Below are 25468 nucleotides of genomic sequence, written 5' to 3'. Positions count from 1 at the left end.
CAGCAATTTGAATTAACACAATTAAAATAAGTCAGGATCTAAAAAGAAATGTCAGGATGTCTCTTCAATAGAGTCCACAGGAAGGATTTCACTGGTTCAAGTCTTCAAAAAAATGCAATTAATCAGATTATGAAGAACGAGATGGACAGTAAGGCCTAAAAGTTGGGATCAGCCAGGATCTTGAGTCCCGGCATGGAAAAACGGGCCTCTAAACAAATAAATGTTAGAACTCTCCACCTCTCTCACACAATTGGAAAGAGTGCTGGAGAGGCCTTCGGTGACCCCAGTGATCACTAGGTTTTACTCAGAAAATGTGCTTAAAAGTAAAAGCAAATTAAACATCCATAAAGATGAAAAACGATCAAAAAGTAAATCAAAATGACCACAAGCAAACATGGAGGAAAAACAATAAACTAGAAACAGATTTTTCTAATGTTGTGTTTCTGTGTTTTGTTTTTTTGACTCCCTATAGTCCTTGTGTTTATGTGTGGATTTTTTTATTTATTGGTGTCTTTTTAGTGTTATTTATGTTTATTCATGGCCCCATGTACTTGTTGGGGATCTCATGGATCGTTTCCGCTTGACTTGTATGCTTTTTTGCATGTCTTTGTGGTTATTCATGTCATTTAATCGTTATTATCATTATTTGTCTCTTTTGTGGCCAATTTCTGTTTTCCTGTAGTCATTTCTCGTCTATTAAAAAAGGGGAAAAAACAGAAAAACTATGAGGGCCCGGTTCTCAGTGTCTGAAACTTGAATAAACTTGTCTACGGCTCACTTCCTCGACATTTTGTACACTGTGCGCACAGGGCTCTGCCGACACGCTGATTGGACCGCGGAGTCATCTGGGCGGGTTATCCGTTACACCATGCGTGCTACGATTGGACGCGGTATGAGAGTGGGAAGTGGCCGTACGCCGGTGTCTCCCTGGTTGCGCAAGACGCCATTTTGGGGTGACAGTGAGAGATAACGGAAAGATCGAGAAGCTGTCGTTTTAAAGGTAATAACCCACATAAACTCGCTTGTGTTTTGCCTGTAACGCCATTTATTGTACGGCGATTGTCGCGCGGTACCAGCGATTCGATTTAGTTTCGCCTGAGCATGACGTCACGAGGTTCTTTCTCAACTGTGACGCGGCATTTAGCTAACGGCTGTTAGCTTAGCGAGCTACCGTGTATCAGCTCTTTTAATGTTCACGCCACAGAAACCAGGCCTCAGTTTTCCAGGTGGATTTCGTAGCAGGTCGTCGTTATATGTATTAATAATATATGCTGTAACCGGCATTGGTCTTTAGACCGTTGACGAACGGTGTCGCCTGTTCGTCGCAAGTTAGCATATGCTAGGAAAACTAGCTATCTAGCTGAAGCATCCGCCCTTAGTGAAGCGAACTGTATCCTGTTTCGAGTGCTGGTAACCAGGTAAAGAGACCAGAAAACTTCAGACTTTTCACAGAAAATCTGCGCGTTCAAATAGCAGAACGTTTCAGCCTTTATTGACACGTACTGATATGAACTTTAACATTAACTTAGCTTGACCTTATAGTTGAAAGCTAGCGTCTTGTGACGGCTCACTCGTACAGAAACATTATCCTAACCTGCTATTGCAGAGTTTTCTAGCTGGAACAGGCCTCTCTTATCTTTTCATCAGTTAGCTATTCGCTTTATCCATGGTTGTACAGCTTAGCCTCAGGATATGCGATTTTTCTGCTGTTAAATAATTGACACATAGGCAGTTTTAACACTTCTGTAGTGTAGAAGTTAATGGCTGATATGGACGGCCAGAGTTAGCTCTTAACTTAGTCGTAGACGAAAGCCTCAATCATTCGTTTGTGTAAACATTTAACTTGTTCTCCTCCGTGTGTCACACAATGTACCTCGTTTTTTCGACTAAATATACAGCTGTCATCGAACTGCTCTAATGTGGTGTGCCTCTACGAACTGACTAACGATAAAACGACGGTATATCAGTCCAGATGTCAGCTGTTTTCTCTGATACATTTTCCCTGTGTTCACTTCCTCTCACCATACTGCACTGAAACCGATTAACAGCAGACCTTACACTGTCTTAACCCTGTCTCTGTCTCTGCTTTGACAGCTTCATCACCATGGGGAATGTATTTGCAAGCTTATTCAAAGGCCTGTTTGGCAAAAAAGAGATGAGGATTCTAATGGTGGGGCTGGATGCGGCTGGAAAAACAACTATCCTATATAAACTTAAACTCGGAGAGATAGTCACCACCATTCCCACCATTGGTATGAACATTTACATCTATCACTCCACTGTCATTGTAAAGAAGCTGTATTTTTAGACTGCTATGAGAAGATTGTAAGTTGTTAGTTATTTCCCATTGTTATTTGAGAGCACAAAAAAAAAAATCCCGTTCAGCAGATCTTCAGGTCTTTTAAACATTTGACTGTTAATTTGTTTTAATTACTAGGGATACACTGTTACGGAACTTAGGGCTATGAATAATATATCTACTTTTTGTGTTTATTTATTTATTTTATTGCAGTTTACTTCTTACTTTGTTTCAGGGGAAGTAATTAAATCATAATTAAAATTAACTGATCTATTTTAAAGTCTTTAACCAGGAGTGATGTAATAAATATTGGCAGGTGAATGCCATTACCAGTCAACAGGGTGACTAATCATTTTGTAGCTTTAAGCAGTTATGGTAATTTTTGATTAGTGTGGGGTTTTTTTTTTTTTTTTTTGCGAGGGTCCAAGTTTACTGTGTTTTGGTCTACAGCAGCCAGATGTTTCCTTATGTCCGATTTTTGGGACATTTCATTTTAACAATGGTTTAACAAAGAATAAGTGATAAAATGAGAGTAACTGAAGACCTTTTCTTGATTAAAATGCAGTCAGGAAATGTTGACTTGAAAAATAAAAAAGTCATATTAGGAACAAACAGTGGGGGGGGGAAAAAAATTGTAGAAATCTTTACTTGCGTGTAGTGTTTGCTATCGAGTGGTCCAAAGCCTTTTAGTGACTCATCTGTTTCCTCTCCTTCTTTTTTTTTTTTTTTCCAGGTTTTAATGTTGAAACTGTAGAATACAAGAACATCAGCTTCACAGTTTGGGATGTGGGCGGTCAGGACAAAATCAGGCCGCTGTGGCGCCACTACTTCCAGAACACTCAAGGTGAGGTGAAAGGGGGGGTGTGCAGTGGCATTATCTTAGCTGGCAGTTGTGTCAGTGAGCATTACTGCCCGTAGGTGGCCTCGTTGGTGCATAGAGGATATTAAAGAGACCAATGACTCACATGCCATTGTTCCATTCTCAAAGGGCGTAGTGTGTGACTCCGCTACTGTTTCCTGATGTGTAACTCATCAGAATGTATAGCCTATGCTGTCTTGTGTTTGCCAGTCATGATCTGGCTTGTAAGCAAACTAAGTTGAACATTTTGTGGTATCTTTAATCTGCAGAAATTTATTGTGATTGAAGCCACCTTATTTGCTGCACTGCCATCAGTGCTCCTGTGGTTTCCCTGCATGCATTAGATGAACATCACCTTCCACATACTGAGCACCCAAGTGTGAAACTGAATGTGTCAATCATTTCAGTGATGATCTAAGACGGAGCATCATTTAACAAACAGCATATCTGACTACAGAATTTTCTTCTACAGCAAACAAGGAAAGTTGTGTTTGGTTAATGATTTCGTGATTAAGGTGACGGAAAATCTTTCTTTCCATAATTTTTCCAGGCAAAAAGATTAAGGCTCTATGCAAAATTAGGCCTGTGGACCATCTCAATCTAGTCTGATGTCCTTAATGGTCTAGCCTCTCCCCAAGAAATGTTAAAAACAAACAAAAAAAAGTAAAAACACATGATACTTCATTTTTTTTATGATGACCTGTTATATCTTCACTCTAATGGTAAAGTTCTTAGCATGCAAGTGGCTTTTTTGACAACCTAACAGAAAATTGTGTTTAAAGTATGGCCCTGTTCTTACATTATCTAAGTCAGTATTGTCTTCTGGGGGCGTGGGGGGGAGCTGCCCATCACTGTTTTAGGTTTTTAACACTGACTGTTTTTACCCTGTAGAGACGTAATTTTCTCTGTTAAATGTGTCATGGTGCTGTGATGCCCTTAATGCTCAGACAAAGTTATTGTATTACAACTGAAATGCTTAGAATATCTAAAAATTGAAATTGTCTCTATCAGTTCTGTCAAAAACATAATGAAAATGGCCATTCTGAATTATAGCTTGATATCTTTATCCCAACATGAAGAGAAAGTCCAAACAGTGATAAATCTTAGTCAGGCCTCCACATTTATGACGTCTTTCTGTCCGAACATCGTGAGTTAAAATGGGTTTGTACAACTTTGTAATAATTAGTAAACATGAGTAGAAAGTTGCTGGTTGGTGTTGTGTGAAATGTTCCCAAGTTACCGCTTCGCTGTTAGCTTCCTCTGCACTATGAAAAACAGAGAACTGAATAGTTCAGACCATATAGCGGATTTTTGTCTCTGATATCTGATCCAGGTTCTGTAGATAGAATTAACCCAATATCTAACCAAAATATCAGATTGGCGTTAACCTAAAAAATGCGTAATTATCTATCGCTTAAGGTAATAAAGAATCAACCCTCAAAGCCAAGAAAAACCAGCATTCTTGTTCTTGATCATGATCCCTCAGCTGAACACCAGCCGAGTCTCAAGAATCCTAAATTTCAGGCAAACTGACCAAATTAACAGCATCACTGTGTCCTGTAGATATTCCTTTCATTTTTGTGCCCTTCACATCTTCACAGAGTCTGTAATGTAACAGGTCAGTGAGGCTGCATACAGATTCTAGCTTCACAAACAAATAGTATCTCAGTTATAGACCGGAGCTGAGCATGTGATCACGTCGTCCCCTGTTACATGAATATAAAAACATCCTGTTTGTACATTCGGTGAGCTGTGGGTATGATGAAACATTTCCTCAAACAAGCTGGCATACAGATCAGGAAGTGTGCTTCAGCCATAGGACATCTAACAAAATGACCTCAGTTTTCTTGGCTTTGTCTTTATTTTTTGTGTTAAATTTGAAGCAGGAAAACATCATTCAGAACACTGTTGTACTTTCATCCATCCATTCGTGTCATGAAGCTTTTTTTTTTTATACGGTCATTAAACTGTCGGTTGTCTCAAAATACAGCTTTCACATGATCTATGACAACTGAAAATGATTTGGCAGCTTTAAGTCATAAATTAATCTGTACTGAACTTAACAAATGACTGATGTGTTTAACAGCTTCTGGATTTAATATATTCTCACAGTCAGCAGACCTGCAGCTGCCAAATCACAAATTATTACTCATACTTTTTTTTTTAATGCCCACTCTACTTTACTGTTTTGGGGATTAATAAATGGCCAGGAGAGCTGGTCCAGACTGAATTATTACTGGAACAGAGTCAGAGCTTTTTATCTGGGACAATAGAGCACGTATTGTAACCAGAATATAAATGAAGACACGTTTCTGCATATTTTTTTTTTATGCTGTATATTTTATTTTTTATTTTTTGTATGCAGGGCTCATCTTCGTGGTTGACAGCAACGACAGGGAGAGGGTGAACGAGGCGAGGGAGGAACTGTCCAGAATGCTTGCTGAGGACGAACTCAGAGACGCCGTGCTGCTTGTTTTTGCAAATAAACAGGTGAGTTTGAGTTTCAGACACACGCAGAGCCGAGAAAGGAAATGAGCCTCAAATTTACTTCTCAATTGGTTTGGATGAAAAAGCTTTCAGATATAAAGATCAAGACTTTATTTGTACAGGACCTTTCTTTTATTTAAAAAAAAGAAAAAAAAAAGAAGCCTCTGCTGGTTCAGAGGCAGAAATACAAGTATCAAAATGGTGTGAACTTCCACCTTAAATGTTTCCCTGTCGGGGATTTATATACTTTGAGATAGGACTGGGGAGCGTGTAGCTAGCCGTGTTAATGTGGGCAGGCAGAAATATCAGGCGGCCATATTGTGGGAGACAAAATCCATAAATTGGTGCATCCTGCTACTAACCTGAAGGTTGCTGGTTTGAGGCCCTGTACTTGACTCCTGGCAAAAATAAGCCAAAAACAATAACCTGACAAAACTAATATTTAAAAGACGAATGCAGTCCATATGTAGAAGCTATTTCATTTTAATTTTTTTACAATGAAGAACAGCTGTCACTGCAGGATCAACATCTGCACATTGATTCTCTATTCTGAAACCTGCCCTGCGGTAGGTCACATGTATTGAGAAGAAAAAGAAAGCATTGATTAGATAAGGAGCTTTGTTAAATGTTAGGCTGCTGTTGGGAAGCATTTAAGTAACAAAGTGTTGCAGGTTACCTTTGTGGTGGCCATCTTGTTTTCCCAGTAAAGAGGAAGCCTGCCTCAATTGCAGCTCTTTTATAGGCCAGTCTGTATTAAGAAGGCGTGTCTTTAGAGTATTTAAAGGGAGCAGGAAATGGATTGGGAGCCATTTTGAGAAGTTGCTGTCTGCATGTGCATGATGTTGGCAAGAGATAATAAAACAATTACTTTAATTAAAATAGAGTGAAGTCTGATGTTTCCCTCACCACCCCTCACTGTGTAACAGCTGCTCATTCATTTTCTTTGTCAGAACTCTGTCAGTCAAGAAAAATGCAAATGATGATAAATCTCAGACAGATTTAATAGAAGTAACACCTTTTTTTTCCCTCCCTAAATGAACCGTGACTAAAACCGCTACAAACCACTTTGTTACTGATCTGTTGAAATCTTAAATGTGCTAACCAATAGACCTAACCACAGACATCAGTGACAGCGGAGAAAAACCAACAGGATATCGTCTCATCTACCTATCAGAACAGGTCATACGTTTGTTTCGGCAGGTTCCTCAGTTCATGTAGATTCCAATGTTCATCTGGTGTTTTGTGTCTGCATGCTCTGTGTCAAGTTCACACCTTTGAAGCTTGGCTGTGTTCGGTTAGCAGGAGGTTCTGTTCAAAATCTTGCAGAGAGGCTGTTGTTGGTCCGTCTTTGCAGACTTTCTGGTCTGTGTGCAGATTTTAGCAAGTACAGGATGTGAGGGAACCAACAATTGATTAAATCCAAAACTTTCCATTGCTTCTGGCAGGTGTGCACACTTTCATGAGGGTTTGAGCATGTTCAAGGCCTCAAAAATGGAATTCATTACTATTAATTATACTACTATAATAATACTATTAATAACGGAAGCATAATAAAACTTGAATTAATATAAAGTAGTGTATTAATAGATCCCTATAGTAAAATAATAAAATCCAAATGTAAATATTAATAGAAATATGAAACTTAAATCGGTATTACGACTACTAAGGATCATTCAGTAAATGAATAATAAATGAGCCATAGCACATTCAGTGTTCAGGCTGTTGTGAAAACAACTCCCATGATCTGTCACCGCATTATGACATCACTAGATGTTTATTGGCCCCCACCATCATCTATTCTGGATAACCCTCCTCTCTGACTCTGAGAATGATAAAAATAAGATTATTTAATATCACCTGAAACAAATGACTTATACTCAAACTCAGCAGGAAAGTTTTACTGAGAGCCGATCCCCGAACACTTGTATTGGACTGGAAGTTTTGGTTTTTTTTGTCCTCCCCTCAGCCACTGCTGTAGCCCCCTAGTGGCCATTAAAGAGAGTGCATGATTAAGGCACTTTCACATTGGCTGAATTGTTCAGAAGCTTTTCTACTGTTGATGAAAGCTTGTGGGATTTTTGGTTCAGATGGTTAAAAATGGTTAGAACTGCATCATAACTGGCTGTTTCCTCTCCCTCTAGGATCTCCCCAACGCCATGAACGCTGCAGAGATCACAGACAAGCTGGGCCTGCACGCCCTCCGCCAGCGCAGCTGGTACATCCAGGCCACCTGTGCCACCAGCGGAGACGGCTTGTATGAGGGCCTCGACTGGCTCTCCAACCAGCTGAAGAACCAGAAATGATCCATTCCAGCAGTTTTGAATTATTATTTTTTCGTTTGTTTGTTTGTTGTTTATTTTTTTTCTGTTTCGACACAGCGGCAGCACCGGATTCAGGCCCCCCTCTGCGCCCCTCTAACTCCTCTGCCCCGGCTCTTTCTTTCAACGCCTTCCTCCTGCTTTCTCTTCCTCCTTGTCCTCTTGGGGCTCTAGCCTGTGCTGCTTGTGTGTGTGCGTGTGGCTGTGGGTGTGTATGCCTGTGTGGATGTGTGGGTGTGAAGGCGTCTCTGTGTATGCTGGCTGGGATTGGGAGTAACCCTGGCGTGCCTTTTACACACCTCCTGTGGAATCAGCAGTCTGGTTTTCAAGCCCCCCCCTCTCTCTCTCTCTCTCCATCCACCAAACTCAGTCTCTGCCCTGCTCGGCCTACCCCCTCCTCACCTAATCTGTCTTGCACGGCCCCCCCACCTTGACCCTGTTCTGCCCCGCCCTTACTCTTCAGAGGAAGCACGGTTTTCATACGGCAAAGAAAGAGCAAGGGTGCAACCCCCCACTCCTCCCTGTAGAATATATCTATGTTGACTAGAAATGCCCCCCTCCCTCCCACCTTCAGTGCTTAGGTGTTCATTTTAATCTGATTTTTGAGACCTCAAACCCACCAAGAGATTCAGTAAATTGCATCTTAACCTGTATCAGGTCGAAGCAAATGGAAAAACAAAAAAACAAAAAATGGAAAATAAAAAAAAAAAAAGTAAGAAAAGAGAAAATCCCATCCTTGATCATTCTGGTGTCATCTGAAAATCATGCTGTTTGTTTTATTAATATTATTATTATATTGGAATATAAAAGATTATTCTTAGCAATGGTTCTCCAGTGAACACTACCTTTCTCCCCTCCCACCACTAAGTGAGAGCGTGAAGCACAAAAGAAGAGAAAATTAAAAAATTAAACTCTACGAGAATATGCAATTCTTGACTTTGGGTTGCTGGCGTTTAAATCCTGGGATTAAATTAGGATTTTCCTTTTTCTTTTTCTTTTTCTTTTTTTTGGAGATGACCTTCAGTGTTTCCATGCCAGATACAAGGTGTTGGACATTTCGCACACTTCAGACTGAGGCAGGTGTCCTAATACATTCACAGGCGTCACATGTTATTCCTTTAAAGAGATGTTACATGTTTTTTTTTTCTGTAACTAGTTTTAGCATTTCTATTTGTACTTTGACTGCTGAACCAAATGCATTTGAGCAGTATGACAAATCCTGTATATGGAAGTAGAAAGTGCATCCCCGAGGGCCTCAGACGAGTTTTTTTCTTCTCACCAACGGTTGGCACATTTATTTTGAAAGTCTGAAAGCATCCAGCTGTGTGTGATCTTTTTTTTTTTTTTTTTTTTTTTTTTTTCCCCCCCTTCCTGGTCGGGATGAAGGATTGGCACCAAAAAAAAAAAAACCATGATAAAAAATAAAATAATGAAGGCTCTCTATAACTGTGAACGGTCCAGACGTCTGGGTGTTTACAGGCAGAAAGACCAACACAGTAAGTACTCTGTCGGAGGCTCGTCGGCGAGCTGGAAGGACTTGGTGGTAGACCTGTTGAGGGGAATGGGTGTGCAGTTAGCTGGTCGTCCTCAGTGTTGAACCATGGGGGTTAGAGCTGGCACTTCTGTCAAGAATGATTGTAAATCTGTAAGTTCCCCTATAAACTGTTTCTGTGGGGATTTCCTGAACACATTAATAAACATGATTTGATCCAACAGCTGTTGGAGAGGCTTTTTATTTTCTCATGTGTTACAGTAGTGGATCTTTGCATTAAACAAGGTTGTAATAATGATGCAATCCCTGTGAAAGTTCAGGCCTTAGATGGCGCCCAAATCTGGTCAGCTTTGTTTTTTTTGTCCACATGGTTCACAGTGTGGTGGTGCACACTACTAGTGTTTAACAAGCAGGAGATCCAGAGAAGGGATGCAAATCCCTTGGAATTTTTTTCTCCAGGAAGGGTGTTTGGTGGGTTTGTTTTGTTTTTTAAATGTGGAGCTACTCAGGTGACTTGCTCAACATTTTTCTGGTGGTTTTATGGGCACAATTATTCATTTCAAGTCATACTGAGTAAAAACAAAGCTCATTTTTTGAGTTATGCTGATTATTACAGTTAGGACGATAAACCACACTATGCTCGGTGGCTAACCTTTTCAGTTGCCATAAAGCGAGGAAATATCCATTGAGGCCAAAACCTTTTTGCAAACGAGTTTGTTTTTGCTGTCAAATTAAACGTTTTAATATGGGATCTATGGAGGTAAGGATGAGTTGCAATGCAGGCAATCTATTCTCCAAAGTTAAATTTCACCTAATTTAAATATTTATGTAAAGTAGGAGTGATTGATATATTTTATCTAAAACATATGGCTCTGCAAACTGAAGGTGATGTTATGCTGTCAAAATGTGTTGATGACTGTACAGAGGAGGGTTCCTGTCATTGATGCAAAATAAAGGAAACGCGTCTTAATATTAATTCATTCAGTTTGGCTCTCCATATAGTAAAAACGTCTGTCTGCTGATGTGGCTGCTGGCTGCAGAAACACTAACCAGGAAAAGAAAGATATACTAGGTTGTTTTCTCTTCAGGACAGCGTTTCTGTTCCTGTTGGGTTTACTCAGACGCACTTCTTAAAATTTTCTTTCGCCAGCACAAAGTCTGCGTTTGACTGAACTGTGGGAATTCTTAATCTATCAGGAAATAACAGCAAACCTTTCTAAAAGAGAAGAGAAAAAGATTTAATAAATTAAGTTGCTGCATTCATGATGTGAAATTACTGTGAAGGCACAGGTTTGCATAATTACCCTGCAGAGGCAGAAGTGTTTCCTTTAAGTTTAAACATGAATTTGTTTATGAAATTTTAACTTTGATTGTTGAATGTCTTCTTTAAACTGTTTCTTGCTCTGACAGCAGTCTGTAAAAATGTAACCAGGACTAAACTGCTGGTTAAACTTTGAACAGAAAACTCCAGCCTCCAGATTTAACCTCTAGGTGGAGACAAACATACACAGTCACGTACATGCAGGCCTACTGCAGACTAGAGTTCCAGTCTGAGTGAGAATGAAACTATAAAATAGAAGCTATTGGTCATAAGTAAGGCAGAAAAAGCATTTTGGTGTCTGGTAAAAACAAACAAGCAAAAAACAAAGTTTTTATTAGTTTATATGAAACACAAAAAAGGCCCAGATTGTTCATTTTTATTCACTATTAAGTTTCAGATGTTAAAATATCAAAATAATAAAAAGTAAAGTGCCCAAATCTGGGTTTTTTTCTAGCCAGTTATTTTCTTGACTAAATTGTGAGATAATTTATTCACATATATATTTTTAAAAAGTTCAACTTTGATAAATGAAGCAAAAATACTACTTTAAAATATAAAAGCCTTGTATATGCAGTAAATGAAAATAAATCAATCCTGAAACTGCTGGATGAAGTTGGATGGAACCTTTAAACCAGGGGTCCCCAATCCCAGTCCACGAGGGCCGGTGTCCCTGCAGATTTTAGATGTGTCCTTGATCCATCACAGCTGATTTAAATTGATAAATTACCTTCTCAACATGTCTTGAAGATCTCCAGAGGCCTGGTAATGAACTAATCATGTGATTCAGGTGTGTTGACCCAGGGTGAGATCTAAAACCTGCAGGGACACCGGCCCTCGTGGACTGGGATTGGGGACCCCTGCTTTAAACAGTAAAGGCAGCCAATCAGTGACTTTTAATATTAAACCAGCAAAGATTTCTGGTTCCCGTGTGGACAAAGAAGGCCACGTTTTCTTGCTCTTCTAGTTGGGCCTCTGCTCTAAGAAGGTTAAAGAGACTTTTCTGGCATACAATTAATGCAAAAAGATGCAAAATAGCTACAGATAAACAGATGCAATGCAAACACAACGACACTCAAAAGTGACCACAAAATTATCCAAGCTAACTATAGTGCTACAAAGAGCTACTTAGAGACACAAAAAACTGCATAGAGCTATAAACGAGCCAAAAGAGGTGCAGAATAACTAAAGTAATGCAAAGCAACAAAAGCTGGGTTACACAACTGCATGCAAAATGAGCAGAGAGATGCAAAAAGCAGACACAAAGTAAGGCAGAGCAGACAAAAAGGCCCAAATGATCACAAAGTGACACGAGGATAAAAATATCACAATGAGACAGAAAGAGAGAAAATAATAACAAAACTGATGCAAAGTGATTTAAAACGATATAAAAATGCAGAGATGATACAAAACATCTCCATAGAGATGGAAAATTCTCAAAACAGATACAAAATACTTACAATTAAAAAATGAGACCTCACAACTGGGATGCACAGAGGCACAAATAACCACAAAGTGACACAGAGTAATGGAAAGATGCATAAAGGAAGTAAAACTAGACGTGGAAAAACTGCAGAGACACTCCCAAGGGACGTGTGAAATAAGTAAAACTTTATAGTAAAACAAGAGGCTCTGGATGCAAAATGACCATTTGATCTATGAATCATGGGTAAAACTACCCATCAAAAGAGATTTCTCCTCAAATTCTTTCCTTTTACCTGAGTCCACCCTGCTTTACTGGCTCAGAATATTCTGTGTTCAGGTTTGATTCTGTACTCTCTGCTTTATGTAAGTGTCTTGGTATTTTCCAGGAGAAATAAAAATGGCACAAGAGTACATGAACCCGGAAGGTACAGACATGTTTAAACTGTTTTTTTTTTTATCCGTAAACGGCAGCAAGGGCCTCGGCGAGGGAGGGGGAGGGGCCACCGTGCACACCTGACGCACTGGCTCCTCCCCCTCTCACCTCTTTAGCACACATACGCAGTTATCGGCTTTCTGTTTGGCTGCCGTGGGTTAGAAAAACGCGAAGCTCAGCATCAGAGTAGGATATTAACAGTATGGTTGACAGCTGAAACCCGCCAACCTAACAGACGGAGTTTACAGGTAAGTCTTCAACGATGGTAACTGGTTGTCAGAACAGGTGCAGGCTGGTTTTGTAGCACGTATGAAGCTTTATATTAAGTCAAGGAGTCAGCCGAACTGGCCGTTGGCTCAATTTAAACTAATTACTTATGTGTTTAATTAGACGGACACTTTGTAAAGACACTTGTACCATTTTTTTTTTTTTTCGTGGTTTCATTATAGAGTTCTGGCGCCGTGCCTAGAACTCACCTGTGTCGGCTTGAGTTCGGGCCTTATTGGGGCTTCCAGGGTGCACAGCTCGTTATTTATTGTTTGCAGATGCGGTAAGAAGCGCGATGTGTCGAGAGAACTCAAAGATTCCCGAGTCCATGCTTGAAGGCTTTAAGGTGGACTTGAGAAATCAGTTTATTTACCTAACAAACAAATATTTCCCAAATAATGTTAAAATGACTCGTGTAGTCAACCGAACTTGACCGAATTGATCACTGTTTTTGTCTTAATGAAATACAGCTGTGTTCAATTGGACTGATGTTATAGAAAAGCACGTGGGCGATTATCCCACAGTTTGACTATGGAGTTCTGTGACGGCGCTTACGCCTCGCCTGTGTTAGCTGTGATTTGGGACTTAATTGCTGCTGTCAGTTTGTACAGCTGGCTCTCTTTTCATTTACAGATGTGATAAGAGGCTGTGAACGGACCCAAACATTCCCCGGGATAAGCTTTAAGGGTTTAAGTGTGACTTGTGAAATGAATTCCTTCCCTTGAGCGCACTGTGATTTCGCCAATAAAAGATTACATCTAGGGATGGGTTTAGCCGATGGTGGCCGACTTTATCATTGGCCTGGTTTCAACTAAATAACTGAATGAATTGGACAAAATAAAAACGTTTAAGACATTTTTCTTAATTTTAGTATTAAGTTCTAGCGCTACATCTGTACCTCACAGGTGTTACGTTTGCTGGCAGTTTCACTGACGCCTACAGATAAATGTGTCACATTTCTTAACATAAGGTCGAAGCTTTAATGGGAAATTATGAAATGGTGTTTCTTCAGAGTTAGCGGATAAACGCCTACACTGCCAATCAGTGATAAGTGCTTTCCCTCCATGTGTCGGCATGTTTCAGGTACTGCATCTATAAGAGGAGCCTTATCATTGGCCTACTGTAAACTGTACTGTTGGATTATAATTCATTCCGACTTTTAGTAGTTGTAAAGGAAGTTGGGCTTATTTATCCTAATAAATCAATCAATAAAATGTCATTTTCACAAGTTAAATCATTACAAGTGAGATATTTCATAGAACGAGTATATTGCAATGTGTGTCCATGATAAATGATCAATCACATCTGAGGTTACGGAGCCCCCCAGGGGACATGGGAGAAAAAAAAATTAGGGCGGAAAAAAAAAAAATTAGGGAGGAAAAAAAAAAATAAGACTGACTTTTGCGAGATCTCGCAAAACTTTTGCGAGCGCTCGCAAAACTTTTGCGAGCGCTCGCAAAAGTTTTAGCCGCATTCTTCGGAGGCCGCCAGCTCGAAGCCGACCGGGAGGTCGAGGCACGATGTGCCGGGAAAGCGGTGTTCCTCCCGGCTGTAGTAGGTCTCGACCTCCCGTTAGCTTCGAGCTAGTGGGTGTCAGATCTCCAAAAACCTCGGAGCTCTTTTGCAAATATGTGATGTCTTGTAAACCGAGCAGGTATCTGACGTTTACACAACTACATTCACGCCTCAAAATATCTTAAAAGTGTATTTTGTGACCCAGAAAGAGTAATATTACAACTAAGTAGCTGCCGCCATTGTTGGAGTTTTGCGAGATCTCGCAATACTTTTGCGACGACTCGCAATACTTATTGCGAGATCTCGCAATACTTTTGCGAGTCTCGCAATACTTTTGCGAGCGCTCGCAATACTTTTGCGAGATCTCGCAATACTTTTGCGAGCGCTCGCAATACTTTTGCGAGCGCTCGCAATACTTTTGCGACGCTCCAATACTTTTGCGAGATCTCGCAATACTTTTGCGAGATCTCGCAATACTTTTGCGAGATCTCGCAATACTTTTAGCGCAATTGCGAGCTCGCAATACTTTTGGGCTCGATATTGCAGCTCGCAATACTTTTGCGAGCGCTCGCAATACTTTTGCGAGCGCTCGCAATACTTTTGCGAGCGCTCGCAATACTTTTGCGAGCGCTCGCAAAAGTCCGTCTTAATTTTTTTTTTTCCTCCCCAATTTTTTTTTCTCCCATGTCCCCTGGGGGGCTCCGTACTACCTAAATGTGGCAAAAAAAAACCAACAACCTTAAAAATCAAGTCTTAAACTGTGAAATGAATAATTTTGCCACTGGTGAAGCATTTATTCGAGGGAAATTTGATTATGGAGAAACGGGGTCACTACTTCGCTAACAGAATGGGATGATTTGCCCCTTATTAATAAGGAATGATACAAAATCAGATATATTAACTAATGAGCTTCAGAGGTTTGAGACTTTTATCTGTTAGATATTTTAAAGACCCCAGAAAATTGTTGCCGAATGAATTATGAAAATTAGCCAGATTTAAACTGTTATTTTAGTAGTAATCAGTCTGCAGCTGATACAGTTAAACTGCTCTGCTGTATTGTGAGAAGGCCCTTTCTTAACAGTGAAGTCAATCAGACGTGACTCGGTGAGGGTTTGTTTCTTTTGCAGTCTGAAATGAATACTTTGATATTTTAATGTGTAACTCGGGTTTGTGGTACTTTATTTGTAGTGATGGGGATTTTTCGCGTGCACACACGCCATTTCAAGCAGATGAATAGTGTTGGCAGCCCTTGACTTGAAGTTGCAGATTTCATTCAGCTGCTTTGAGGTCCACCGGTGCTTTTCTTCTTTAAACGCGTGTACACCTGTTCACACATGGCTCTTTCAAACTGGGGAGATTTTGCACCACTAACCGCTGCACACTGGGTGTCTGTGTTTGAACAGGGCAGTGTTATTGATCTGCTGTTTTGAGAATAAAGGCAATGCTCGGATACCCCGGCTCTGATGTAAGGATGGTGTTTTTTAAAAAAACCTGCAGACTGGCAGCACAGCTCGTCACCTGCTACGCGATCTGCATGGCAATAACAAGGAGACAATAAACCCAGTCAGTGTGCTCTGGGTTCACTGTGTCTGTACAGCGTAGACATTCAGGGCTTTTCTGAGAGAGGACAATGTCTAATTGTTCGAATATGAATCATAAAAAATGCGTGTCAAAAGTGACGAGTCAAGTTTTCAAATTGGAAACAAACCTCGTTTCGAAGGCCTTTAATTGGCAGCTTGGCATAATTTTAAAATGAGAAATCTGATAAATGACAGGAGCGTGATAAAATTCAGATCAAATCTGAGGTGTAAAACAGTGACAGCAGCGAGGTGGTGGAGCAGGTTTACTGCCGATGGTACAATTGATGGTGGTTTGCTTGAAATGTCATGAAGCAAAACTCTGAACCACAGTGAACCTCGCAGTGAGAGCAGGGGAGACTTCTAGGCTGCTTCAAACTAGAGATGGTGTGTATGAGAGCTGTGATGGTGGAAGTAATAGTGAAATCTTATTTTGGGATAAAATTGTAAGGTACTCCAATGCTTTCTTTGTTGCGTCCTTTAGCAGAGGATATACTGGATCCTCCTTAATGCAAGGAAAAGAGGTGATGCCATCCAATAGTACATATGTTCGCTTTCTTACAGTGATCAGTGACACAGATCATGCAAATGTTAATTTGCAGTTTTGTTTGGTTTCGCTTCCCTTTCATGCTGTGACCCACTGATATGGTTTCAACCTTAAAAATTAGTATTAGTTTTAACCTGGATTTAAGTGTTGCATGAATTTAACTTCAGGCACAGAAAGCTTGAATGAAGGCAGGAGCTGCTCTCTATCATAATTTCTATTTATTCGAAATTACAGCTCTGGCAGTGAAGTGGTATTTTTCACCAGTGGCTCAGGAAAGCCAGTAAAAACTCAGTGGGTAAAGTATCGAAGATTCACCTCCTGGATTTTAGTTTGACGTCAGTAACATGCAAGCGCAGAAAGATTCTTTCCTTTTTAGTTTTTGTTTCCTCACGTCTTTATGAGTTATCCTTCTCACCTTTCCTTGATCTCACGACTTTTTTTTTCATCATGATCAAGGAAAAGTGTTTATGAGAAGCGTCACAGCTATATTTGTCTGGTCGGTTTGCTGCAGACGGCTTTTTGCACGACACTTTTTGGACCCGTTGGCAAACTAATGCAGAATTATTAAAGTGAGATGTTGCCTGATGTGAATGAATGTGCTCTGGCAGATTATCATTCAAGGAGCAAAGATCGGTTCACTAAAATAAAAATAAACTAGATTAGACGGAGCAACAGAAAGTTGTATCTGATGGTTCAACATAAATCTTGGCAGAAGTATGGAGGAAATGTTTTTAGCATTTCAGAATAAACAAAAGTCTTAGAAGATAGACATGTCTGTGTAAGATGTCTATCACATGGCTAGCACCTCTCCACCAGCTAAATATGAAACTTAAAAAAAAAAAAGAAACCCTTGTTAGCGGTGAACTCAAAGTAAATACAATGATAGTAAAACTGTATTAACCCTGCTTTTCCAGCTTTTATGAACCTGTAAATTTTTTTTTCTAGATTTTGCTTATAAATGATTAAGAGGTTTGTATTTGATAAAATCCTAAAGTATCCGAGCGGGAACTTCAATTATTAGTGGCAATCAGTACTAGTTTGAGAAGAGATCTTTGAGAGAATGTTAAACTGTTTTTGTTTAAAATGGTTCAGCTCCAGGAAAAAATGCAAATGCCATCAATCCTCTTCTGCTGATCCTTTTCATGGGTGCGGGGGGTGCTGGAGCCTGGAGCCTATCCCAGCTGTCTTAGAGCGACAGGCAGGGTACACCCTGGACAGGTCGCCAGTCTGTTGCAGGGCTAACACACGCACACAGACAACCATTCACATCTATGGGCAATTTAGTTACCAACTAACCTATCCCCAGTAACTGCATGTCTCTGGACTGTGTGAGGAAGCCGGAGAGGATTCACGCAGGCACGGGGAGAACATGTGAACTCCACACAGACCCTGTCCTGAAAATGCAAATGATTTAAAAAAACAAACAAAACGACACTAAAACTTCATGATTTCTTTTATTTGATACAAACCAAATCAGTGCTCTCTGTTGCAGCACGGTGTGGGTGTTTACGGAAATGTTCAGCGACCTATAAGGAAATCTGTTTTCATATTCAGACGGTGCGCAGCAGCAGTAGGTGTTTGTGGAAAATCAGGTTCACATTTATCTCGGGCTGTCTGCCACGCAGGTTTATTTTCAGAAAGACAAACATGACTCAACCGAGCTGTTGTTCTAGTAGTATTGTATGCTAATGCGTGTAATTGTTGTCATGTTATGAGAGGTATTTTGTTTATCGCCAATTTGCACAAACATGGTGACAAAAAGAGCTTCCGGAGATCAGCAGCAGATCTGAAAAACAAACCTCTATGTGCAGTAGTTTGTCAACATATGGTTAAAAACTAAACCTCCTTTCTAATATTGCTGTCATGAATTAAAAAGAAGAGAGAAGCTTAAGTATTCCCTGAGGTTATAAATGATAACGTTTGAGGTTGTGTGGTTTTATTAATTTTTTATTTTTTTATTTGGTGATATCTCAGTGCAGGCATACACATTTCAGTACTTGTTATTAGGAAGTGAAGCAGTATTATTTTTCTGCACTTATTATCTTGGTGTTATATTGAAGATTTTAATTCAAAACAAAGAAATTATATTTAACTGAAGTGTGGAGATAATTTTTGGACCAGCTGCTCGTCTGTGACGTGTTCACTGACATGTGGTGACTCGCGGTGCTCTGAACACTTCGTAGCCCTGTCGCTGTCTAAAGCCCACAGCCTACCTGAGCACTGATCATGTAACCAAGAGAACCGCTGCTTACTGAACGTTTTCTCCCTTTCAGATCATAATCTGTAAATTATAAAGAACCTCCGCTGTTGTCTGTGTTAGTGAGGCGATGAACAGGTGTTCCTAATAAAGTAGGTAGTACCTCTGAATGGCAGTGGCATAATCTGTCTTTTATTTTGAAAAACTTATGAAAGTAGTTTTGGTGAAATGAATGAAATTGAGGCAGATACAAGAGATTGTTACCCTACAGGCTTAAACTTTTAGACAAGGCCAACATAAGTAAGACAGAAAATGGGCTTGAAATTGTATCTAGTCAATATGTTTTGACTAAACCATCAATATAGAACATAATCCTGAAACAATAGCTAATGAAAAATACTGGATATATACAAAATAATGTAAAGTTTGTCCAAAAACATCCATGATGGTTTAATCCTAAACTGGCTGTAGGTGCGAATGCCGTATGACAGCTGGCTCCAGCCCAACCATGACCCTGATTTGGGTAGTCAAAAATAAATGGATGGAAAATCTGGAATCAGCAGGAAGTGTTTACTGTTTCTATTAATATCGCTCCAATAATGCAGCACAAATGTTGTTATGCTTAATCTCACATTTGTGACGTACAGCTGGCTGATGAAGCTTTAAGTATACATTTAGCACTTGGAACACTCCCTCTGTCTGAGTAAAGGTCAGCAGTATTTTGCATGTGGATTTCACCAGCAAGCTCATTGCAACAAGGACGACATCGGCTATAATAATAAACCTGAGCTCTCGAGCAGCCTGTGACTGAGGGCTGACCTTCACCTTTGCCCTCAGGTAACATGATGGAGGTGGCAGGTTCATGGTCAGAAGTGTTTGAGGGCTCAGAGACGAAGGAGGAATCGTCCGAGACGCTGTTGGGCAGCTCTACTCTCACTCTGGCTCCTCTGGTATCGGACTCGCCATCCATCCGCCGCTCCCAACCCATCCTGATTACCTCAAACAGGTACGACCAGCACACACATTAGTCACGGTGACTGCTCAATACACACACACACACCATGGACATGAATCATTAAACTCATGAAGAAGGAGGTGGATGTTGACTCAAGTCAGTGACTCAAGAGTCATCTGATGTTTAAAGAAGTGAGTTTCTGTTCCTCCCAGGCTTAAAGACGTAATAAATACTGCGAGCTGTCAGTGGGTAGATGTCACACAGGTGCTGTTTGACTACTTTTCTTTGCTGGGGTTCTTTATCACGGCTTGATGGATGAGCTAAGACAAAGAGAGCGACGTTCTCATGATGCAGAGATGTCATCACCTCGGTGTCAGCGCAGTAAAATGAATAGGTGTTCCACATTAGGCAAGATCAGGAAGAGGAGACGGGTTCCTCTTTCCAGCGTTGGGAGAAAGAATATAGGCCCCTCCCCCCACATGATTATGAATCATTTAGCTTTATTAGTGTCCATGAGTGGGCTGATATCAGCCCAACAGCTAAAACAGTATTAGATAACAGCATCTGTCTGCCTCTCTTTCACTTTCCCCTCCAGCTGTAAATTATCTGACCTGTCTCCTCCCCTCTTCACTCTGCATGAGCAGAAGAGGTAAAAGCATGTTATACAGCTGGAAATCTCACAGCAAATACAGCACTATGTGAGGAGTGCACTTGGAAAAGTGGCGCATAAATATTTACGTGACTTTAAAACTAAAGGAAAGAATCCAGCTGTGTCAGCTGAGACTTAATAGGGTGACGGGGATGATTCCCATGAAACCTGGGAAGAAATCCAGACTATTCATGGTTTAATATTCGATTTAATTGATGTGTTGCTTACAAGTTTTAGCTGAGCTGTGACTAGACCTGGCAAGTTTTATAGAAATTCAGGTGCAAGGCTGAGGCGCCCCGTTTTAGGTTTATCATGGTTTTGAACAGTTATCATCTTAGTCTGCACATCTGGGTGAGAGGAATATTCCAGGAACTATGACAAGATTTTTCCTGATTGATCATGAGATGAGGCTTTTATACGCAACCTGTTCTTTAGCAGATAGGTCTGCAGCATAAGTTAACATGGTGATATATGTGGTAATAAGTGAGCACCCATGAAAACCCAGGCTTAAACCTCACTAAGTCTCAAATCCTGCTTGGTATTGCAAACCACCTGTAATCTCAGGCTAAAGGGAGACCCCACCTAGGATCTCGAGCTGCTCATCACCACATACGATGACTGGCTGCTAATGAATGTTGTCTTGGTACCTTACCTGACCTCTCAATGTCTGATCAACCTGCAATATGAGTGCAGGCCTGCAGGGGGCGACCTGTCATGTTGAGTTTATGTGCACGCTGCAGTTAGCTACGTGAACTTCTGTCTCAAACACGTGAGACTTGACTTGTTGGGATTCATTTGTCTCAATTCTCAGTCCCAATAGATATGAATATAATCGGCTTCATTGTGTCTGCATCATGCTTGTTACAGTAGATTGTTTTATGTTTGTCATCAAGATAAATATAGAACATTACCAGGCTTATCATTTAACTGCACAATGAGCTTATTTGTCAGTTTTTCTGAGTTTGCCTCATTTTGATGTCGTTGTGTTCTTTCTGTCTGAATGTTTCAGGGCGAAGGGCGTGGAGTCGTTCTCTTCCTCCGTCCCGTCCATACCAAACCCGTTCCCTGAGCTTTCCAAATCTCCGGTGCTCATCAGTTCATTTCCACCACAGTCGAGTGACAAACATGTAAGTGTCCTTCCTAATCAGCTAATTCAGAGATCCAAGGTAACCCTTTAAATGTTTCCAGTAGTAAGTATTCTTTTTGTGTTTTAATAGCTCTAAAGTCTCTTTATTTTGACTATTTTGTTAAAGTGAGCACTGCATGTTTAATCCTCTCATTCCCAATTTTCAGTTTCCCTGAATTCAAACCTCATCTCAGACTTTCAGTCATGCCTTTTAAAAGAATACGTTTTACAATTCTGCAGGCAAATTATCATTAATCCACCTTTGAAAGCTGTCCCCAGTGGATCCTCCCGTGTTTTTTTTCTACATTAGGTTGTAATTTCAGTTTCACTTGCGGCTGAGTGCCAGAGTCGGGCCAGAGGAGTTAGAAAGTACGATATGAAGAAACACTTTGTTGGTTTAGGTCTTTTATTTTCATGGGATTTATTGTACTTTTAGGAAGTGTTTGTTTGGGCTAATCGGAGCTTCTACTGAGTGAATTCCATCACACCTGCTTGGCTGACAGGTGCTATCAGAACACGGAGCCTTTACCTGTCTGATTGTGACTGACAGCAGAGCTATGTTGCCATGCCTGCATGGACTTATTTTGAATCACAAACACTGCCAGAGTAAACATGTCTGCAGTTACATCAGCATGTCAGCGTTTTGCACGAGCCAGCTGTGGACTGAATTTATTACTTCACTTTTTTCTGAATATTCCACCAGAAAACATTGATGCTCTTACCTTTTGTCACCCTCGATTTGAGTGACGTCTGCGTGAGCTGAAATGCACTCGGCGTGACTTAACTTTTTGTTCCCCTGAGGCCGTCTTCAGGTCTTTCCAGGGTTCAACAAAATCAATGTCCCAATAGTCAGTAGACTTCCTTCTCTTTAAATGAATCGTTTGAGGTTAATGAAACTGAGTGTGACTCTGCGTGGGCTTTAAGATGAAGCTGCAGCCTGCCTCCTTTTACACATGGCCAGCAGCACAGAGGTGCCATGACTGGGACGGTGAACCCAGGTGGAGTGAAAAAAGTTTATTTTCAGGTTCGACAGCAGACGCGCTTCATTAGCGTATCACAATCAAAAACCCAGTGAAAGTCTTTTTGTCACACCACCTGCTCAGCAAGCTTAAAGGGGAAGAAAACAATCTTTTCAGCTGCTCCCATCCATCACCAGCAGCTCCACACAAAGCGATAAAATACTGAAACTAAAGCTGATCTTTGCTGCCATCTGTAAAATCACAGAATGGTGAGTTCATCCAGATCAAGAAGCTGAGCGAGAGAGTGTGAGTCCAGCTTTGAGGCCACAATTTGTGCACAGGAGTTTAGTCATGCAGACACAAGAAATGGCCAAAAGCACTCCCATAAATAATAAATCCTTTTTCCACTTTGCTGTGGAAGAACTTGACTGTCCTGCAAAGAAACCTGAACTCTGTTCCTCCAACACACCGTCTCTGAGCCGGGACGTATCCATGTTGGACCTTGGTAAATTTCTGACTCCCTGCAGCTGGTTAAACATCTGGTGCTGGCAGGGAAAGCAGAGGATGTTTGCACAAGCTGATTAATTGGGTTTTAATTTAATTTACCATTTTAGTTTCCAGCAATTCTGAAAATGAAATGATCAACTCAAATGCACAGGTAACATTGAGCCATCAAACAGTTAATTTAAAAAGTAGTTTTAATTTTGGTAAAAACGATGCATCCTGACCTGTTTTTGATCCCATCAGTAGCAGGAAAAACGAAACCAGCGCAGGATGCAAAGTCGTTAATGGAGCATTAACCTGAAAAGAAACAAACGAGGGATGAGATTGAAATGAATCTGGAAACACAAAAGCTCGTGAACAGAGTCGTGAGTCAGCTGCGTGTGGGCTGCAGAAGATTTTCAGCTTTCCAAATGGGCTGTGGCGATCTGGAGGTTATGAATGACTAGCATAGAGGATAGTCTTCACTCTTTGCTTTCCATTAGCGCACATGTGCATGAGTGTAAAGGTGTTGGTAGTAAACCAGTGAAACCAGTTCCTTTTGGATTAAAAGATAAAATCATGAGCTTTGTGTCTTAAATACGGAAACGTATGTATTTATCTTTTTCAAATGAGCCGAGTGAATAGTCAGTGGACTGACTGGATGCTGACCTGTGGGGATTTCAGCTAAAAGAATTTTCCTCCCCCATTATCCCGCTTGGTCGATGGGTACCTATTTATTATGTCTGACGCAGTCACTCGCCCAACCAGTCTGGACATAATTGATTGACAGGCGCAGGTTTCAGGGGTTTCTGGTCGGGCAGGTTCGTTGTCTTTTGCTTGAAAGCGTGCTGCGAGATCCAGACAGTGTCAGACAGCAGCGCTCTGTCTCATCCTGACCGGTGAATAGCCTGCACTCGGTTCACCTCAGCAGCATCGGGAGTGCATGGACACGACTGCTTCATCGGTCTGTTTACTTCAGCGTGTGCAGATGAAGATGGGAGAGGATTGGGTCTGAAGCCTGCGGTGTAGATGCTCAAAGTTAAGATGCAAACAAGATGAAGACTAAAACAAGCCTCGCTCATGTCACACTAAAATTAGGAAGAATTTAAAAGTCCTTCAATTTAAGTGTCAAGGCTTATTAAATACATTGTGGCTGTCTGACGTTGCACAACAGTTGGCAGGATCTTGGCTGCTTGTCTCGAATGCGCTGATGTTGAAACGGTGCCAAAACCAGCTGCAAGACCCGTGTAGCGCACTTGTTTGCGTCTCAGTGCTGTTTTTACCTCGCACTACAGTTGTTCCACAGGTATAGCCAGTGGTGCCAGCAGTGAGCTTGATATCATACTGTGCACGTAGCGTCTAGCACCTCAGTGGTGATACGAGCAGAGCATCTGCAGACTCTCTCCAGGATCCTAAATGCTGCTTTTAAAAAGCAGTTTTCATTGGCTCATTCCAAATCCAACACTGATCTATTTCCCTCATCTGGTTATTAGTTTTATTGCCTGATGTGGTTGTGATAATTGTCACTAGGTGGTACGGCAAGTGTGTAATTGGAGGTAATATGAACCTCAAAGCTGAGTCTCACACTGAATTCTTAAAACGGAGCGTTCTTCTGCTCCTCCCTTAACTCGGTGACCTATCGCGGTTAAGTTCAGGTGGCTTAACGTGAATGTAGAGGGTGGGAGCAAAGACGGATCCCACTACAAGACACATCCGAGGATGGATGCTCAGGAATCTGAGCTGATGGGCTTTAATCACATCTGTTCTGCTGTTAAATAAGAACGTGCTTATCAATGAGGTCTTTTTTTTTTTCCCTTTCTTTTTAAAGTGCAGGGGAAATGATAGCAGTGTCTGTATGTGGCACAAGGACGTAAACACAGGGATGGGTCAGGGTCTCACGCTTACTGAGGCTCTTCTACAAATCATACAGTTCAGCTGTGAGCACAGATTTTAAGTTTGTCAGTAAATCAGCGTTTCGTTCGTTGCTCCATCTGAGCCGTCAGGTTATGTCAAATATTCATGGTTGCCTGTAAAAAGTGCACTTTCTCATAGTTTTTAATTCTCACTTAGCTACTATAAAAAAAGCTGCAACCTGTGTCTGAAACTTCAAACTATAAAATTAAGTCTCTTGGGAGATTTATTGGCTGTCAGTAGCTCACAATGAGAGCGTGCCCAGGCCTGCCAGCAGCATCTCTCTTGACTGTCCTAGGTAATGCCTATTACTGCCCTCATAAATGTAATTTATTTCTTTAAGTTAAAAAGCTAATTAATATCTAAATGCAGAAAACAGAAGGCGTCTCTGCAATTCTGTTATGCAAGGCTGGGAAATTCTAAACTAAATCTGACTTCATATTATCATATGAAGTTAGATTTTGTTTCTAATTTTGTTTTAACAAAGATTAATATTAGCATCAGCTGACTTCATTATGTATGAAGTATTGGATAAAACATGATGTTTTTGGTAATTTTATTGATGTGACGTGTGTGTGTGTGTGTGTGTGTGTGTGTGTGTGTGTGTGTGTGTGTGTGTGTGTGTGTGTGTGTGTGTGTGTTTAGTGGTGT

At 40.7% G+C, this 25468-nt stretch overlaps 1 protein-coding gene and 1 long non-coding RNA gene across 3 annotated transcripts; both read left to right on the top strand.

Annotated features, from left to right (window-relative positions):
• Nucleotides 1-867: 867 nt before the first annotated feature.
• arf2b (ADP-ribosylation factor 2b) lies at nt 868-9676 on the top strand. Of its 2 annotated transcripts, none has more exons than XM_005913783.3 (5): nt 868-1000; nt 2095-2252; nt 3033-3143; nt 5524-5648; nt 7787-9676. In XM_005913783.3, the coding sequence occupies exons 2-5, from the start codon at nt 2105-2107 to the stop codon at nt 7946-7948; spliced, it is 546 nt and encodes a 181-aa protein (XP_005913845.1). In that variant the 5' UTR covers nt 868-1000; nt 2095-2104; the 3' UTR covers nt 7949-9676. The 2 variants fall into 2 exon arrangements, with proteins under 2 accessions (XP_005913845.1, XP_005913846.1); XM_005913784.3 differs by lacking the exon at nt 868-1000 and adding an exon at nt 1039-1418.
• Nucleotides 9677-12750: 3074 nt separating this feature from the next.
• LOC121814949 lies at nt 12751-25400 on the top strand. The gene is made up of 3 exons (XR_006054673.1): nt 12751-12879; nt 19572-19740; nt 21348-25400. It is a non-coding gene; the product is annotated as an uncharacterized LOC121814949 (long non-coding RNA).
• The last annotated feature ends 68 nt before the right edge of the window (nt 25401-25468 follow it).

The sequence above is a fragment of the Haplochromis burtoni genome, unplaced genomic scaffold (genome assembly GCF_018398535.1).
Source record: "Haplochromis burtoni strain Fernald_Lab_line unplaced genomic scaffold, NCSU_Asbu1 Contig_6, whole genome shotgun sequence".
Classification (NCBI taxonomy): domain Eukaryota; kingdom Metazoa; phylum Chordata; class Actinopteri; order Cichliformes; family Cichlidae; genus Haplochromis; species Haplochromis burtoni.
Note: the sequence above shows the minus strand (reverse complement) of the source record. Positions and strands in the feature narration are given on the sequence as shown.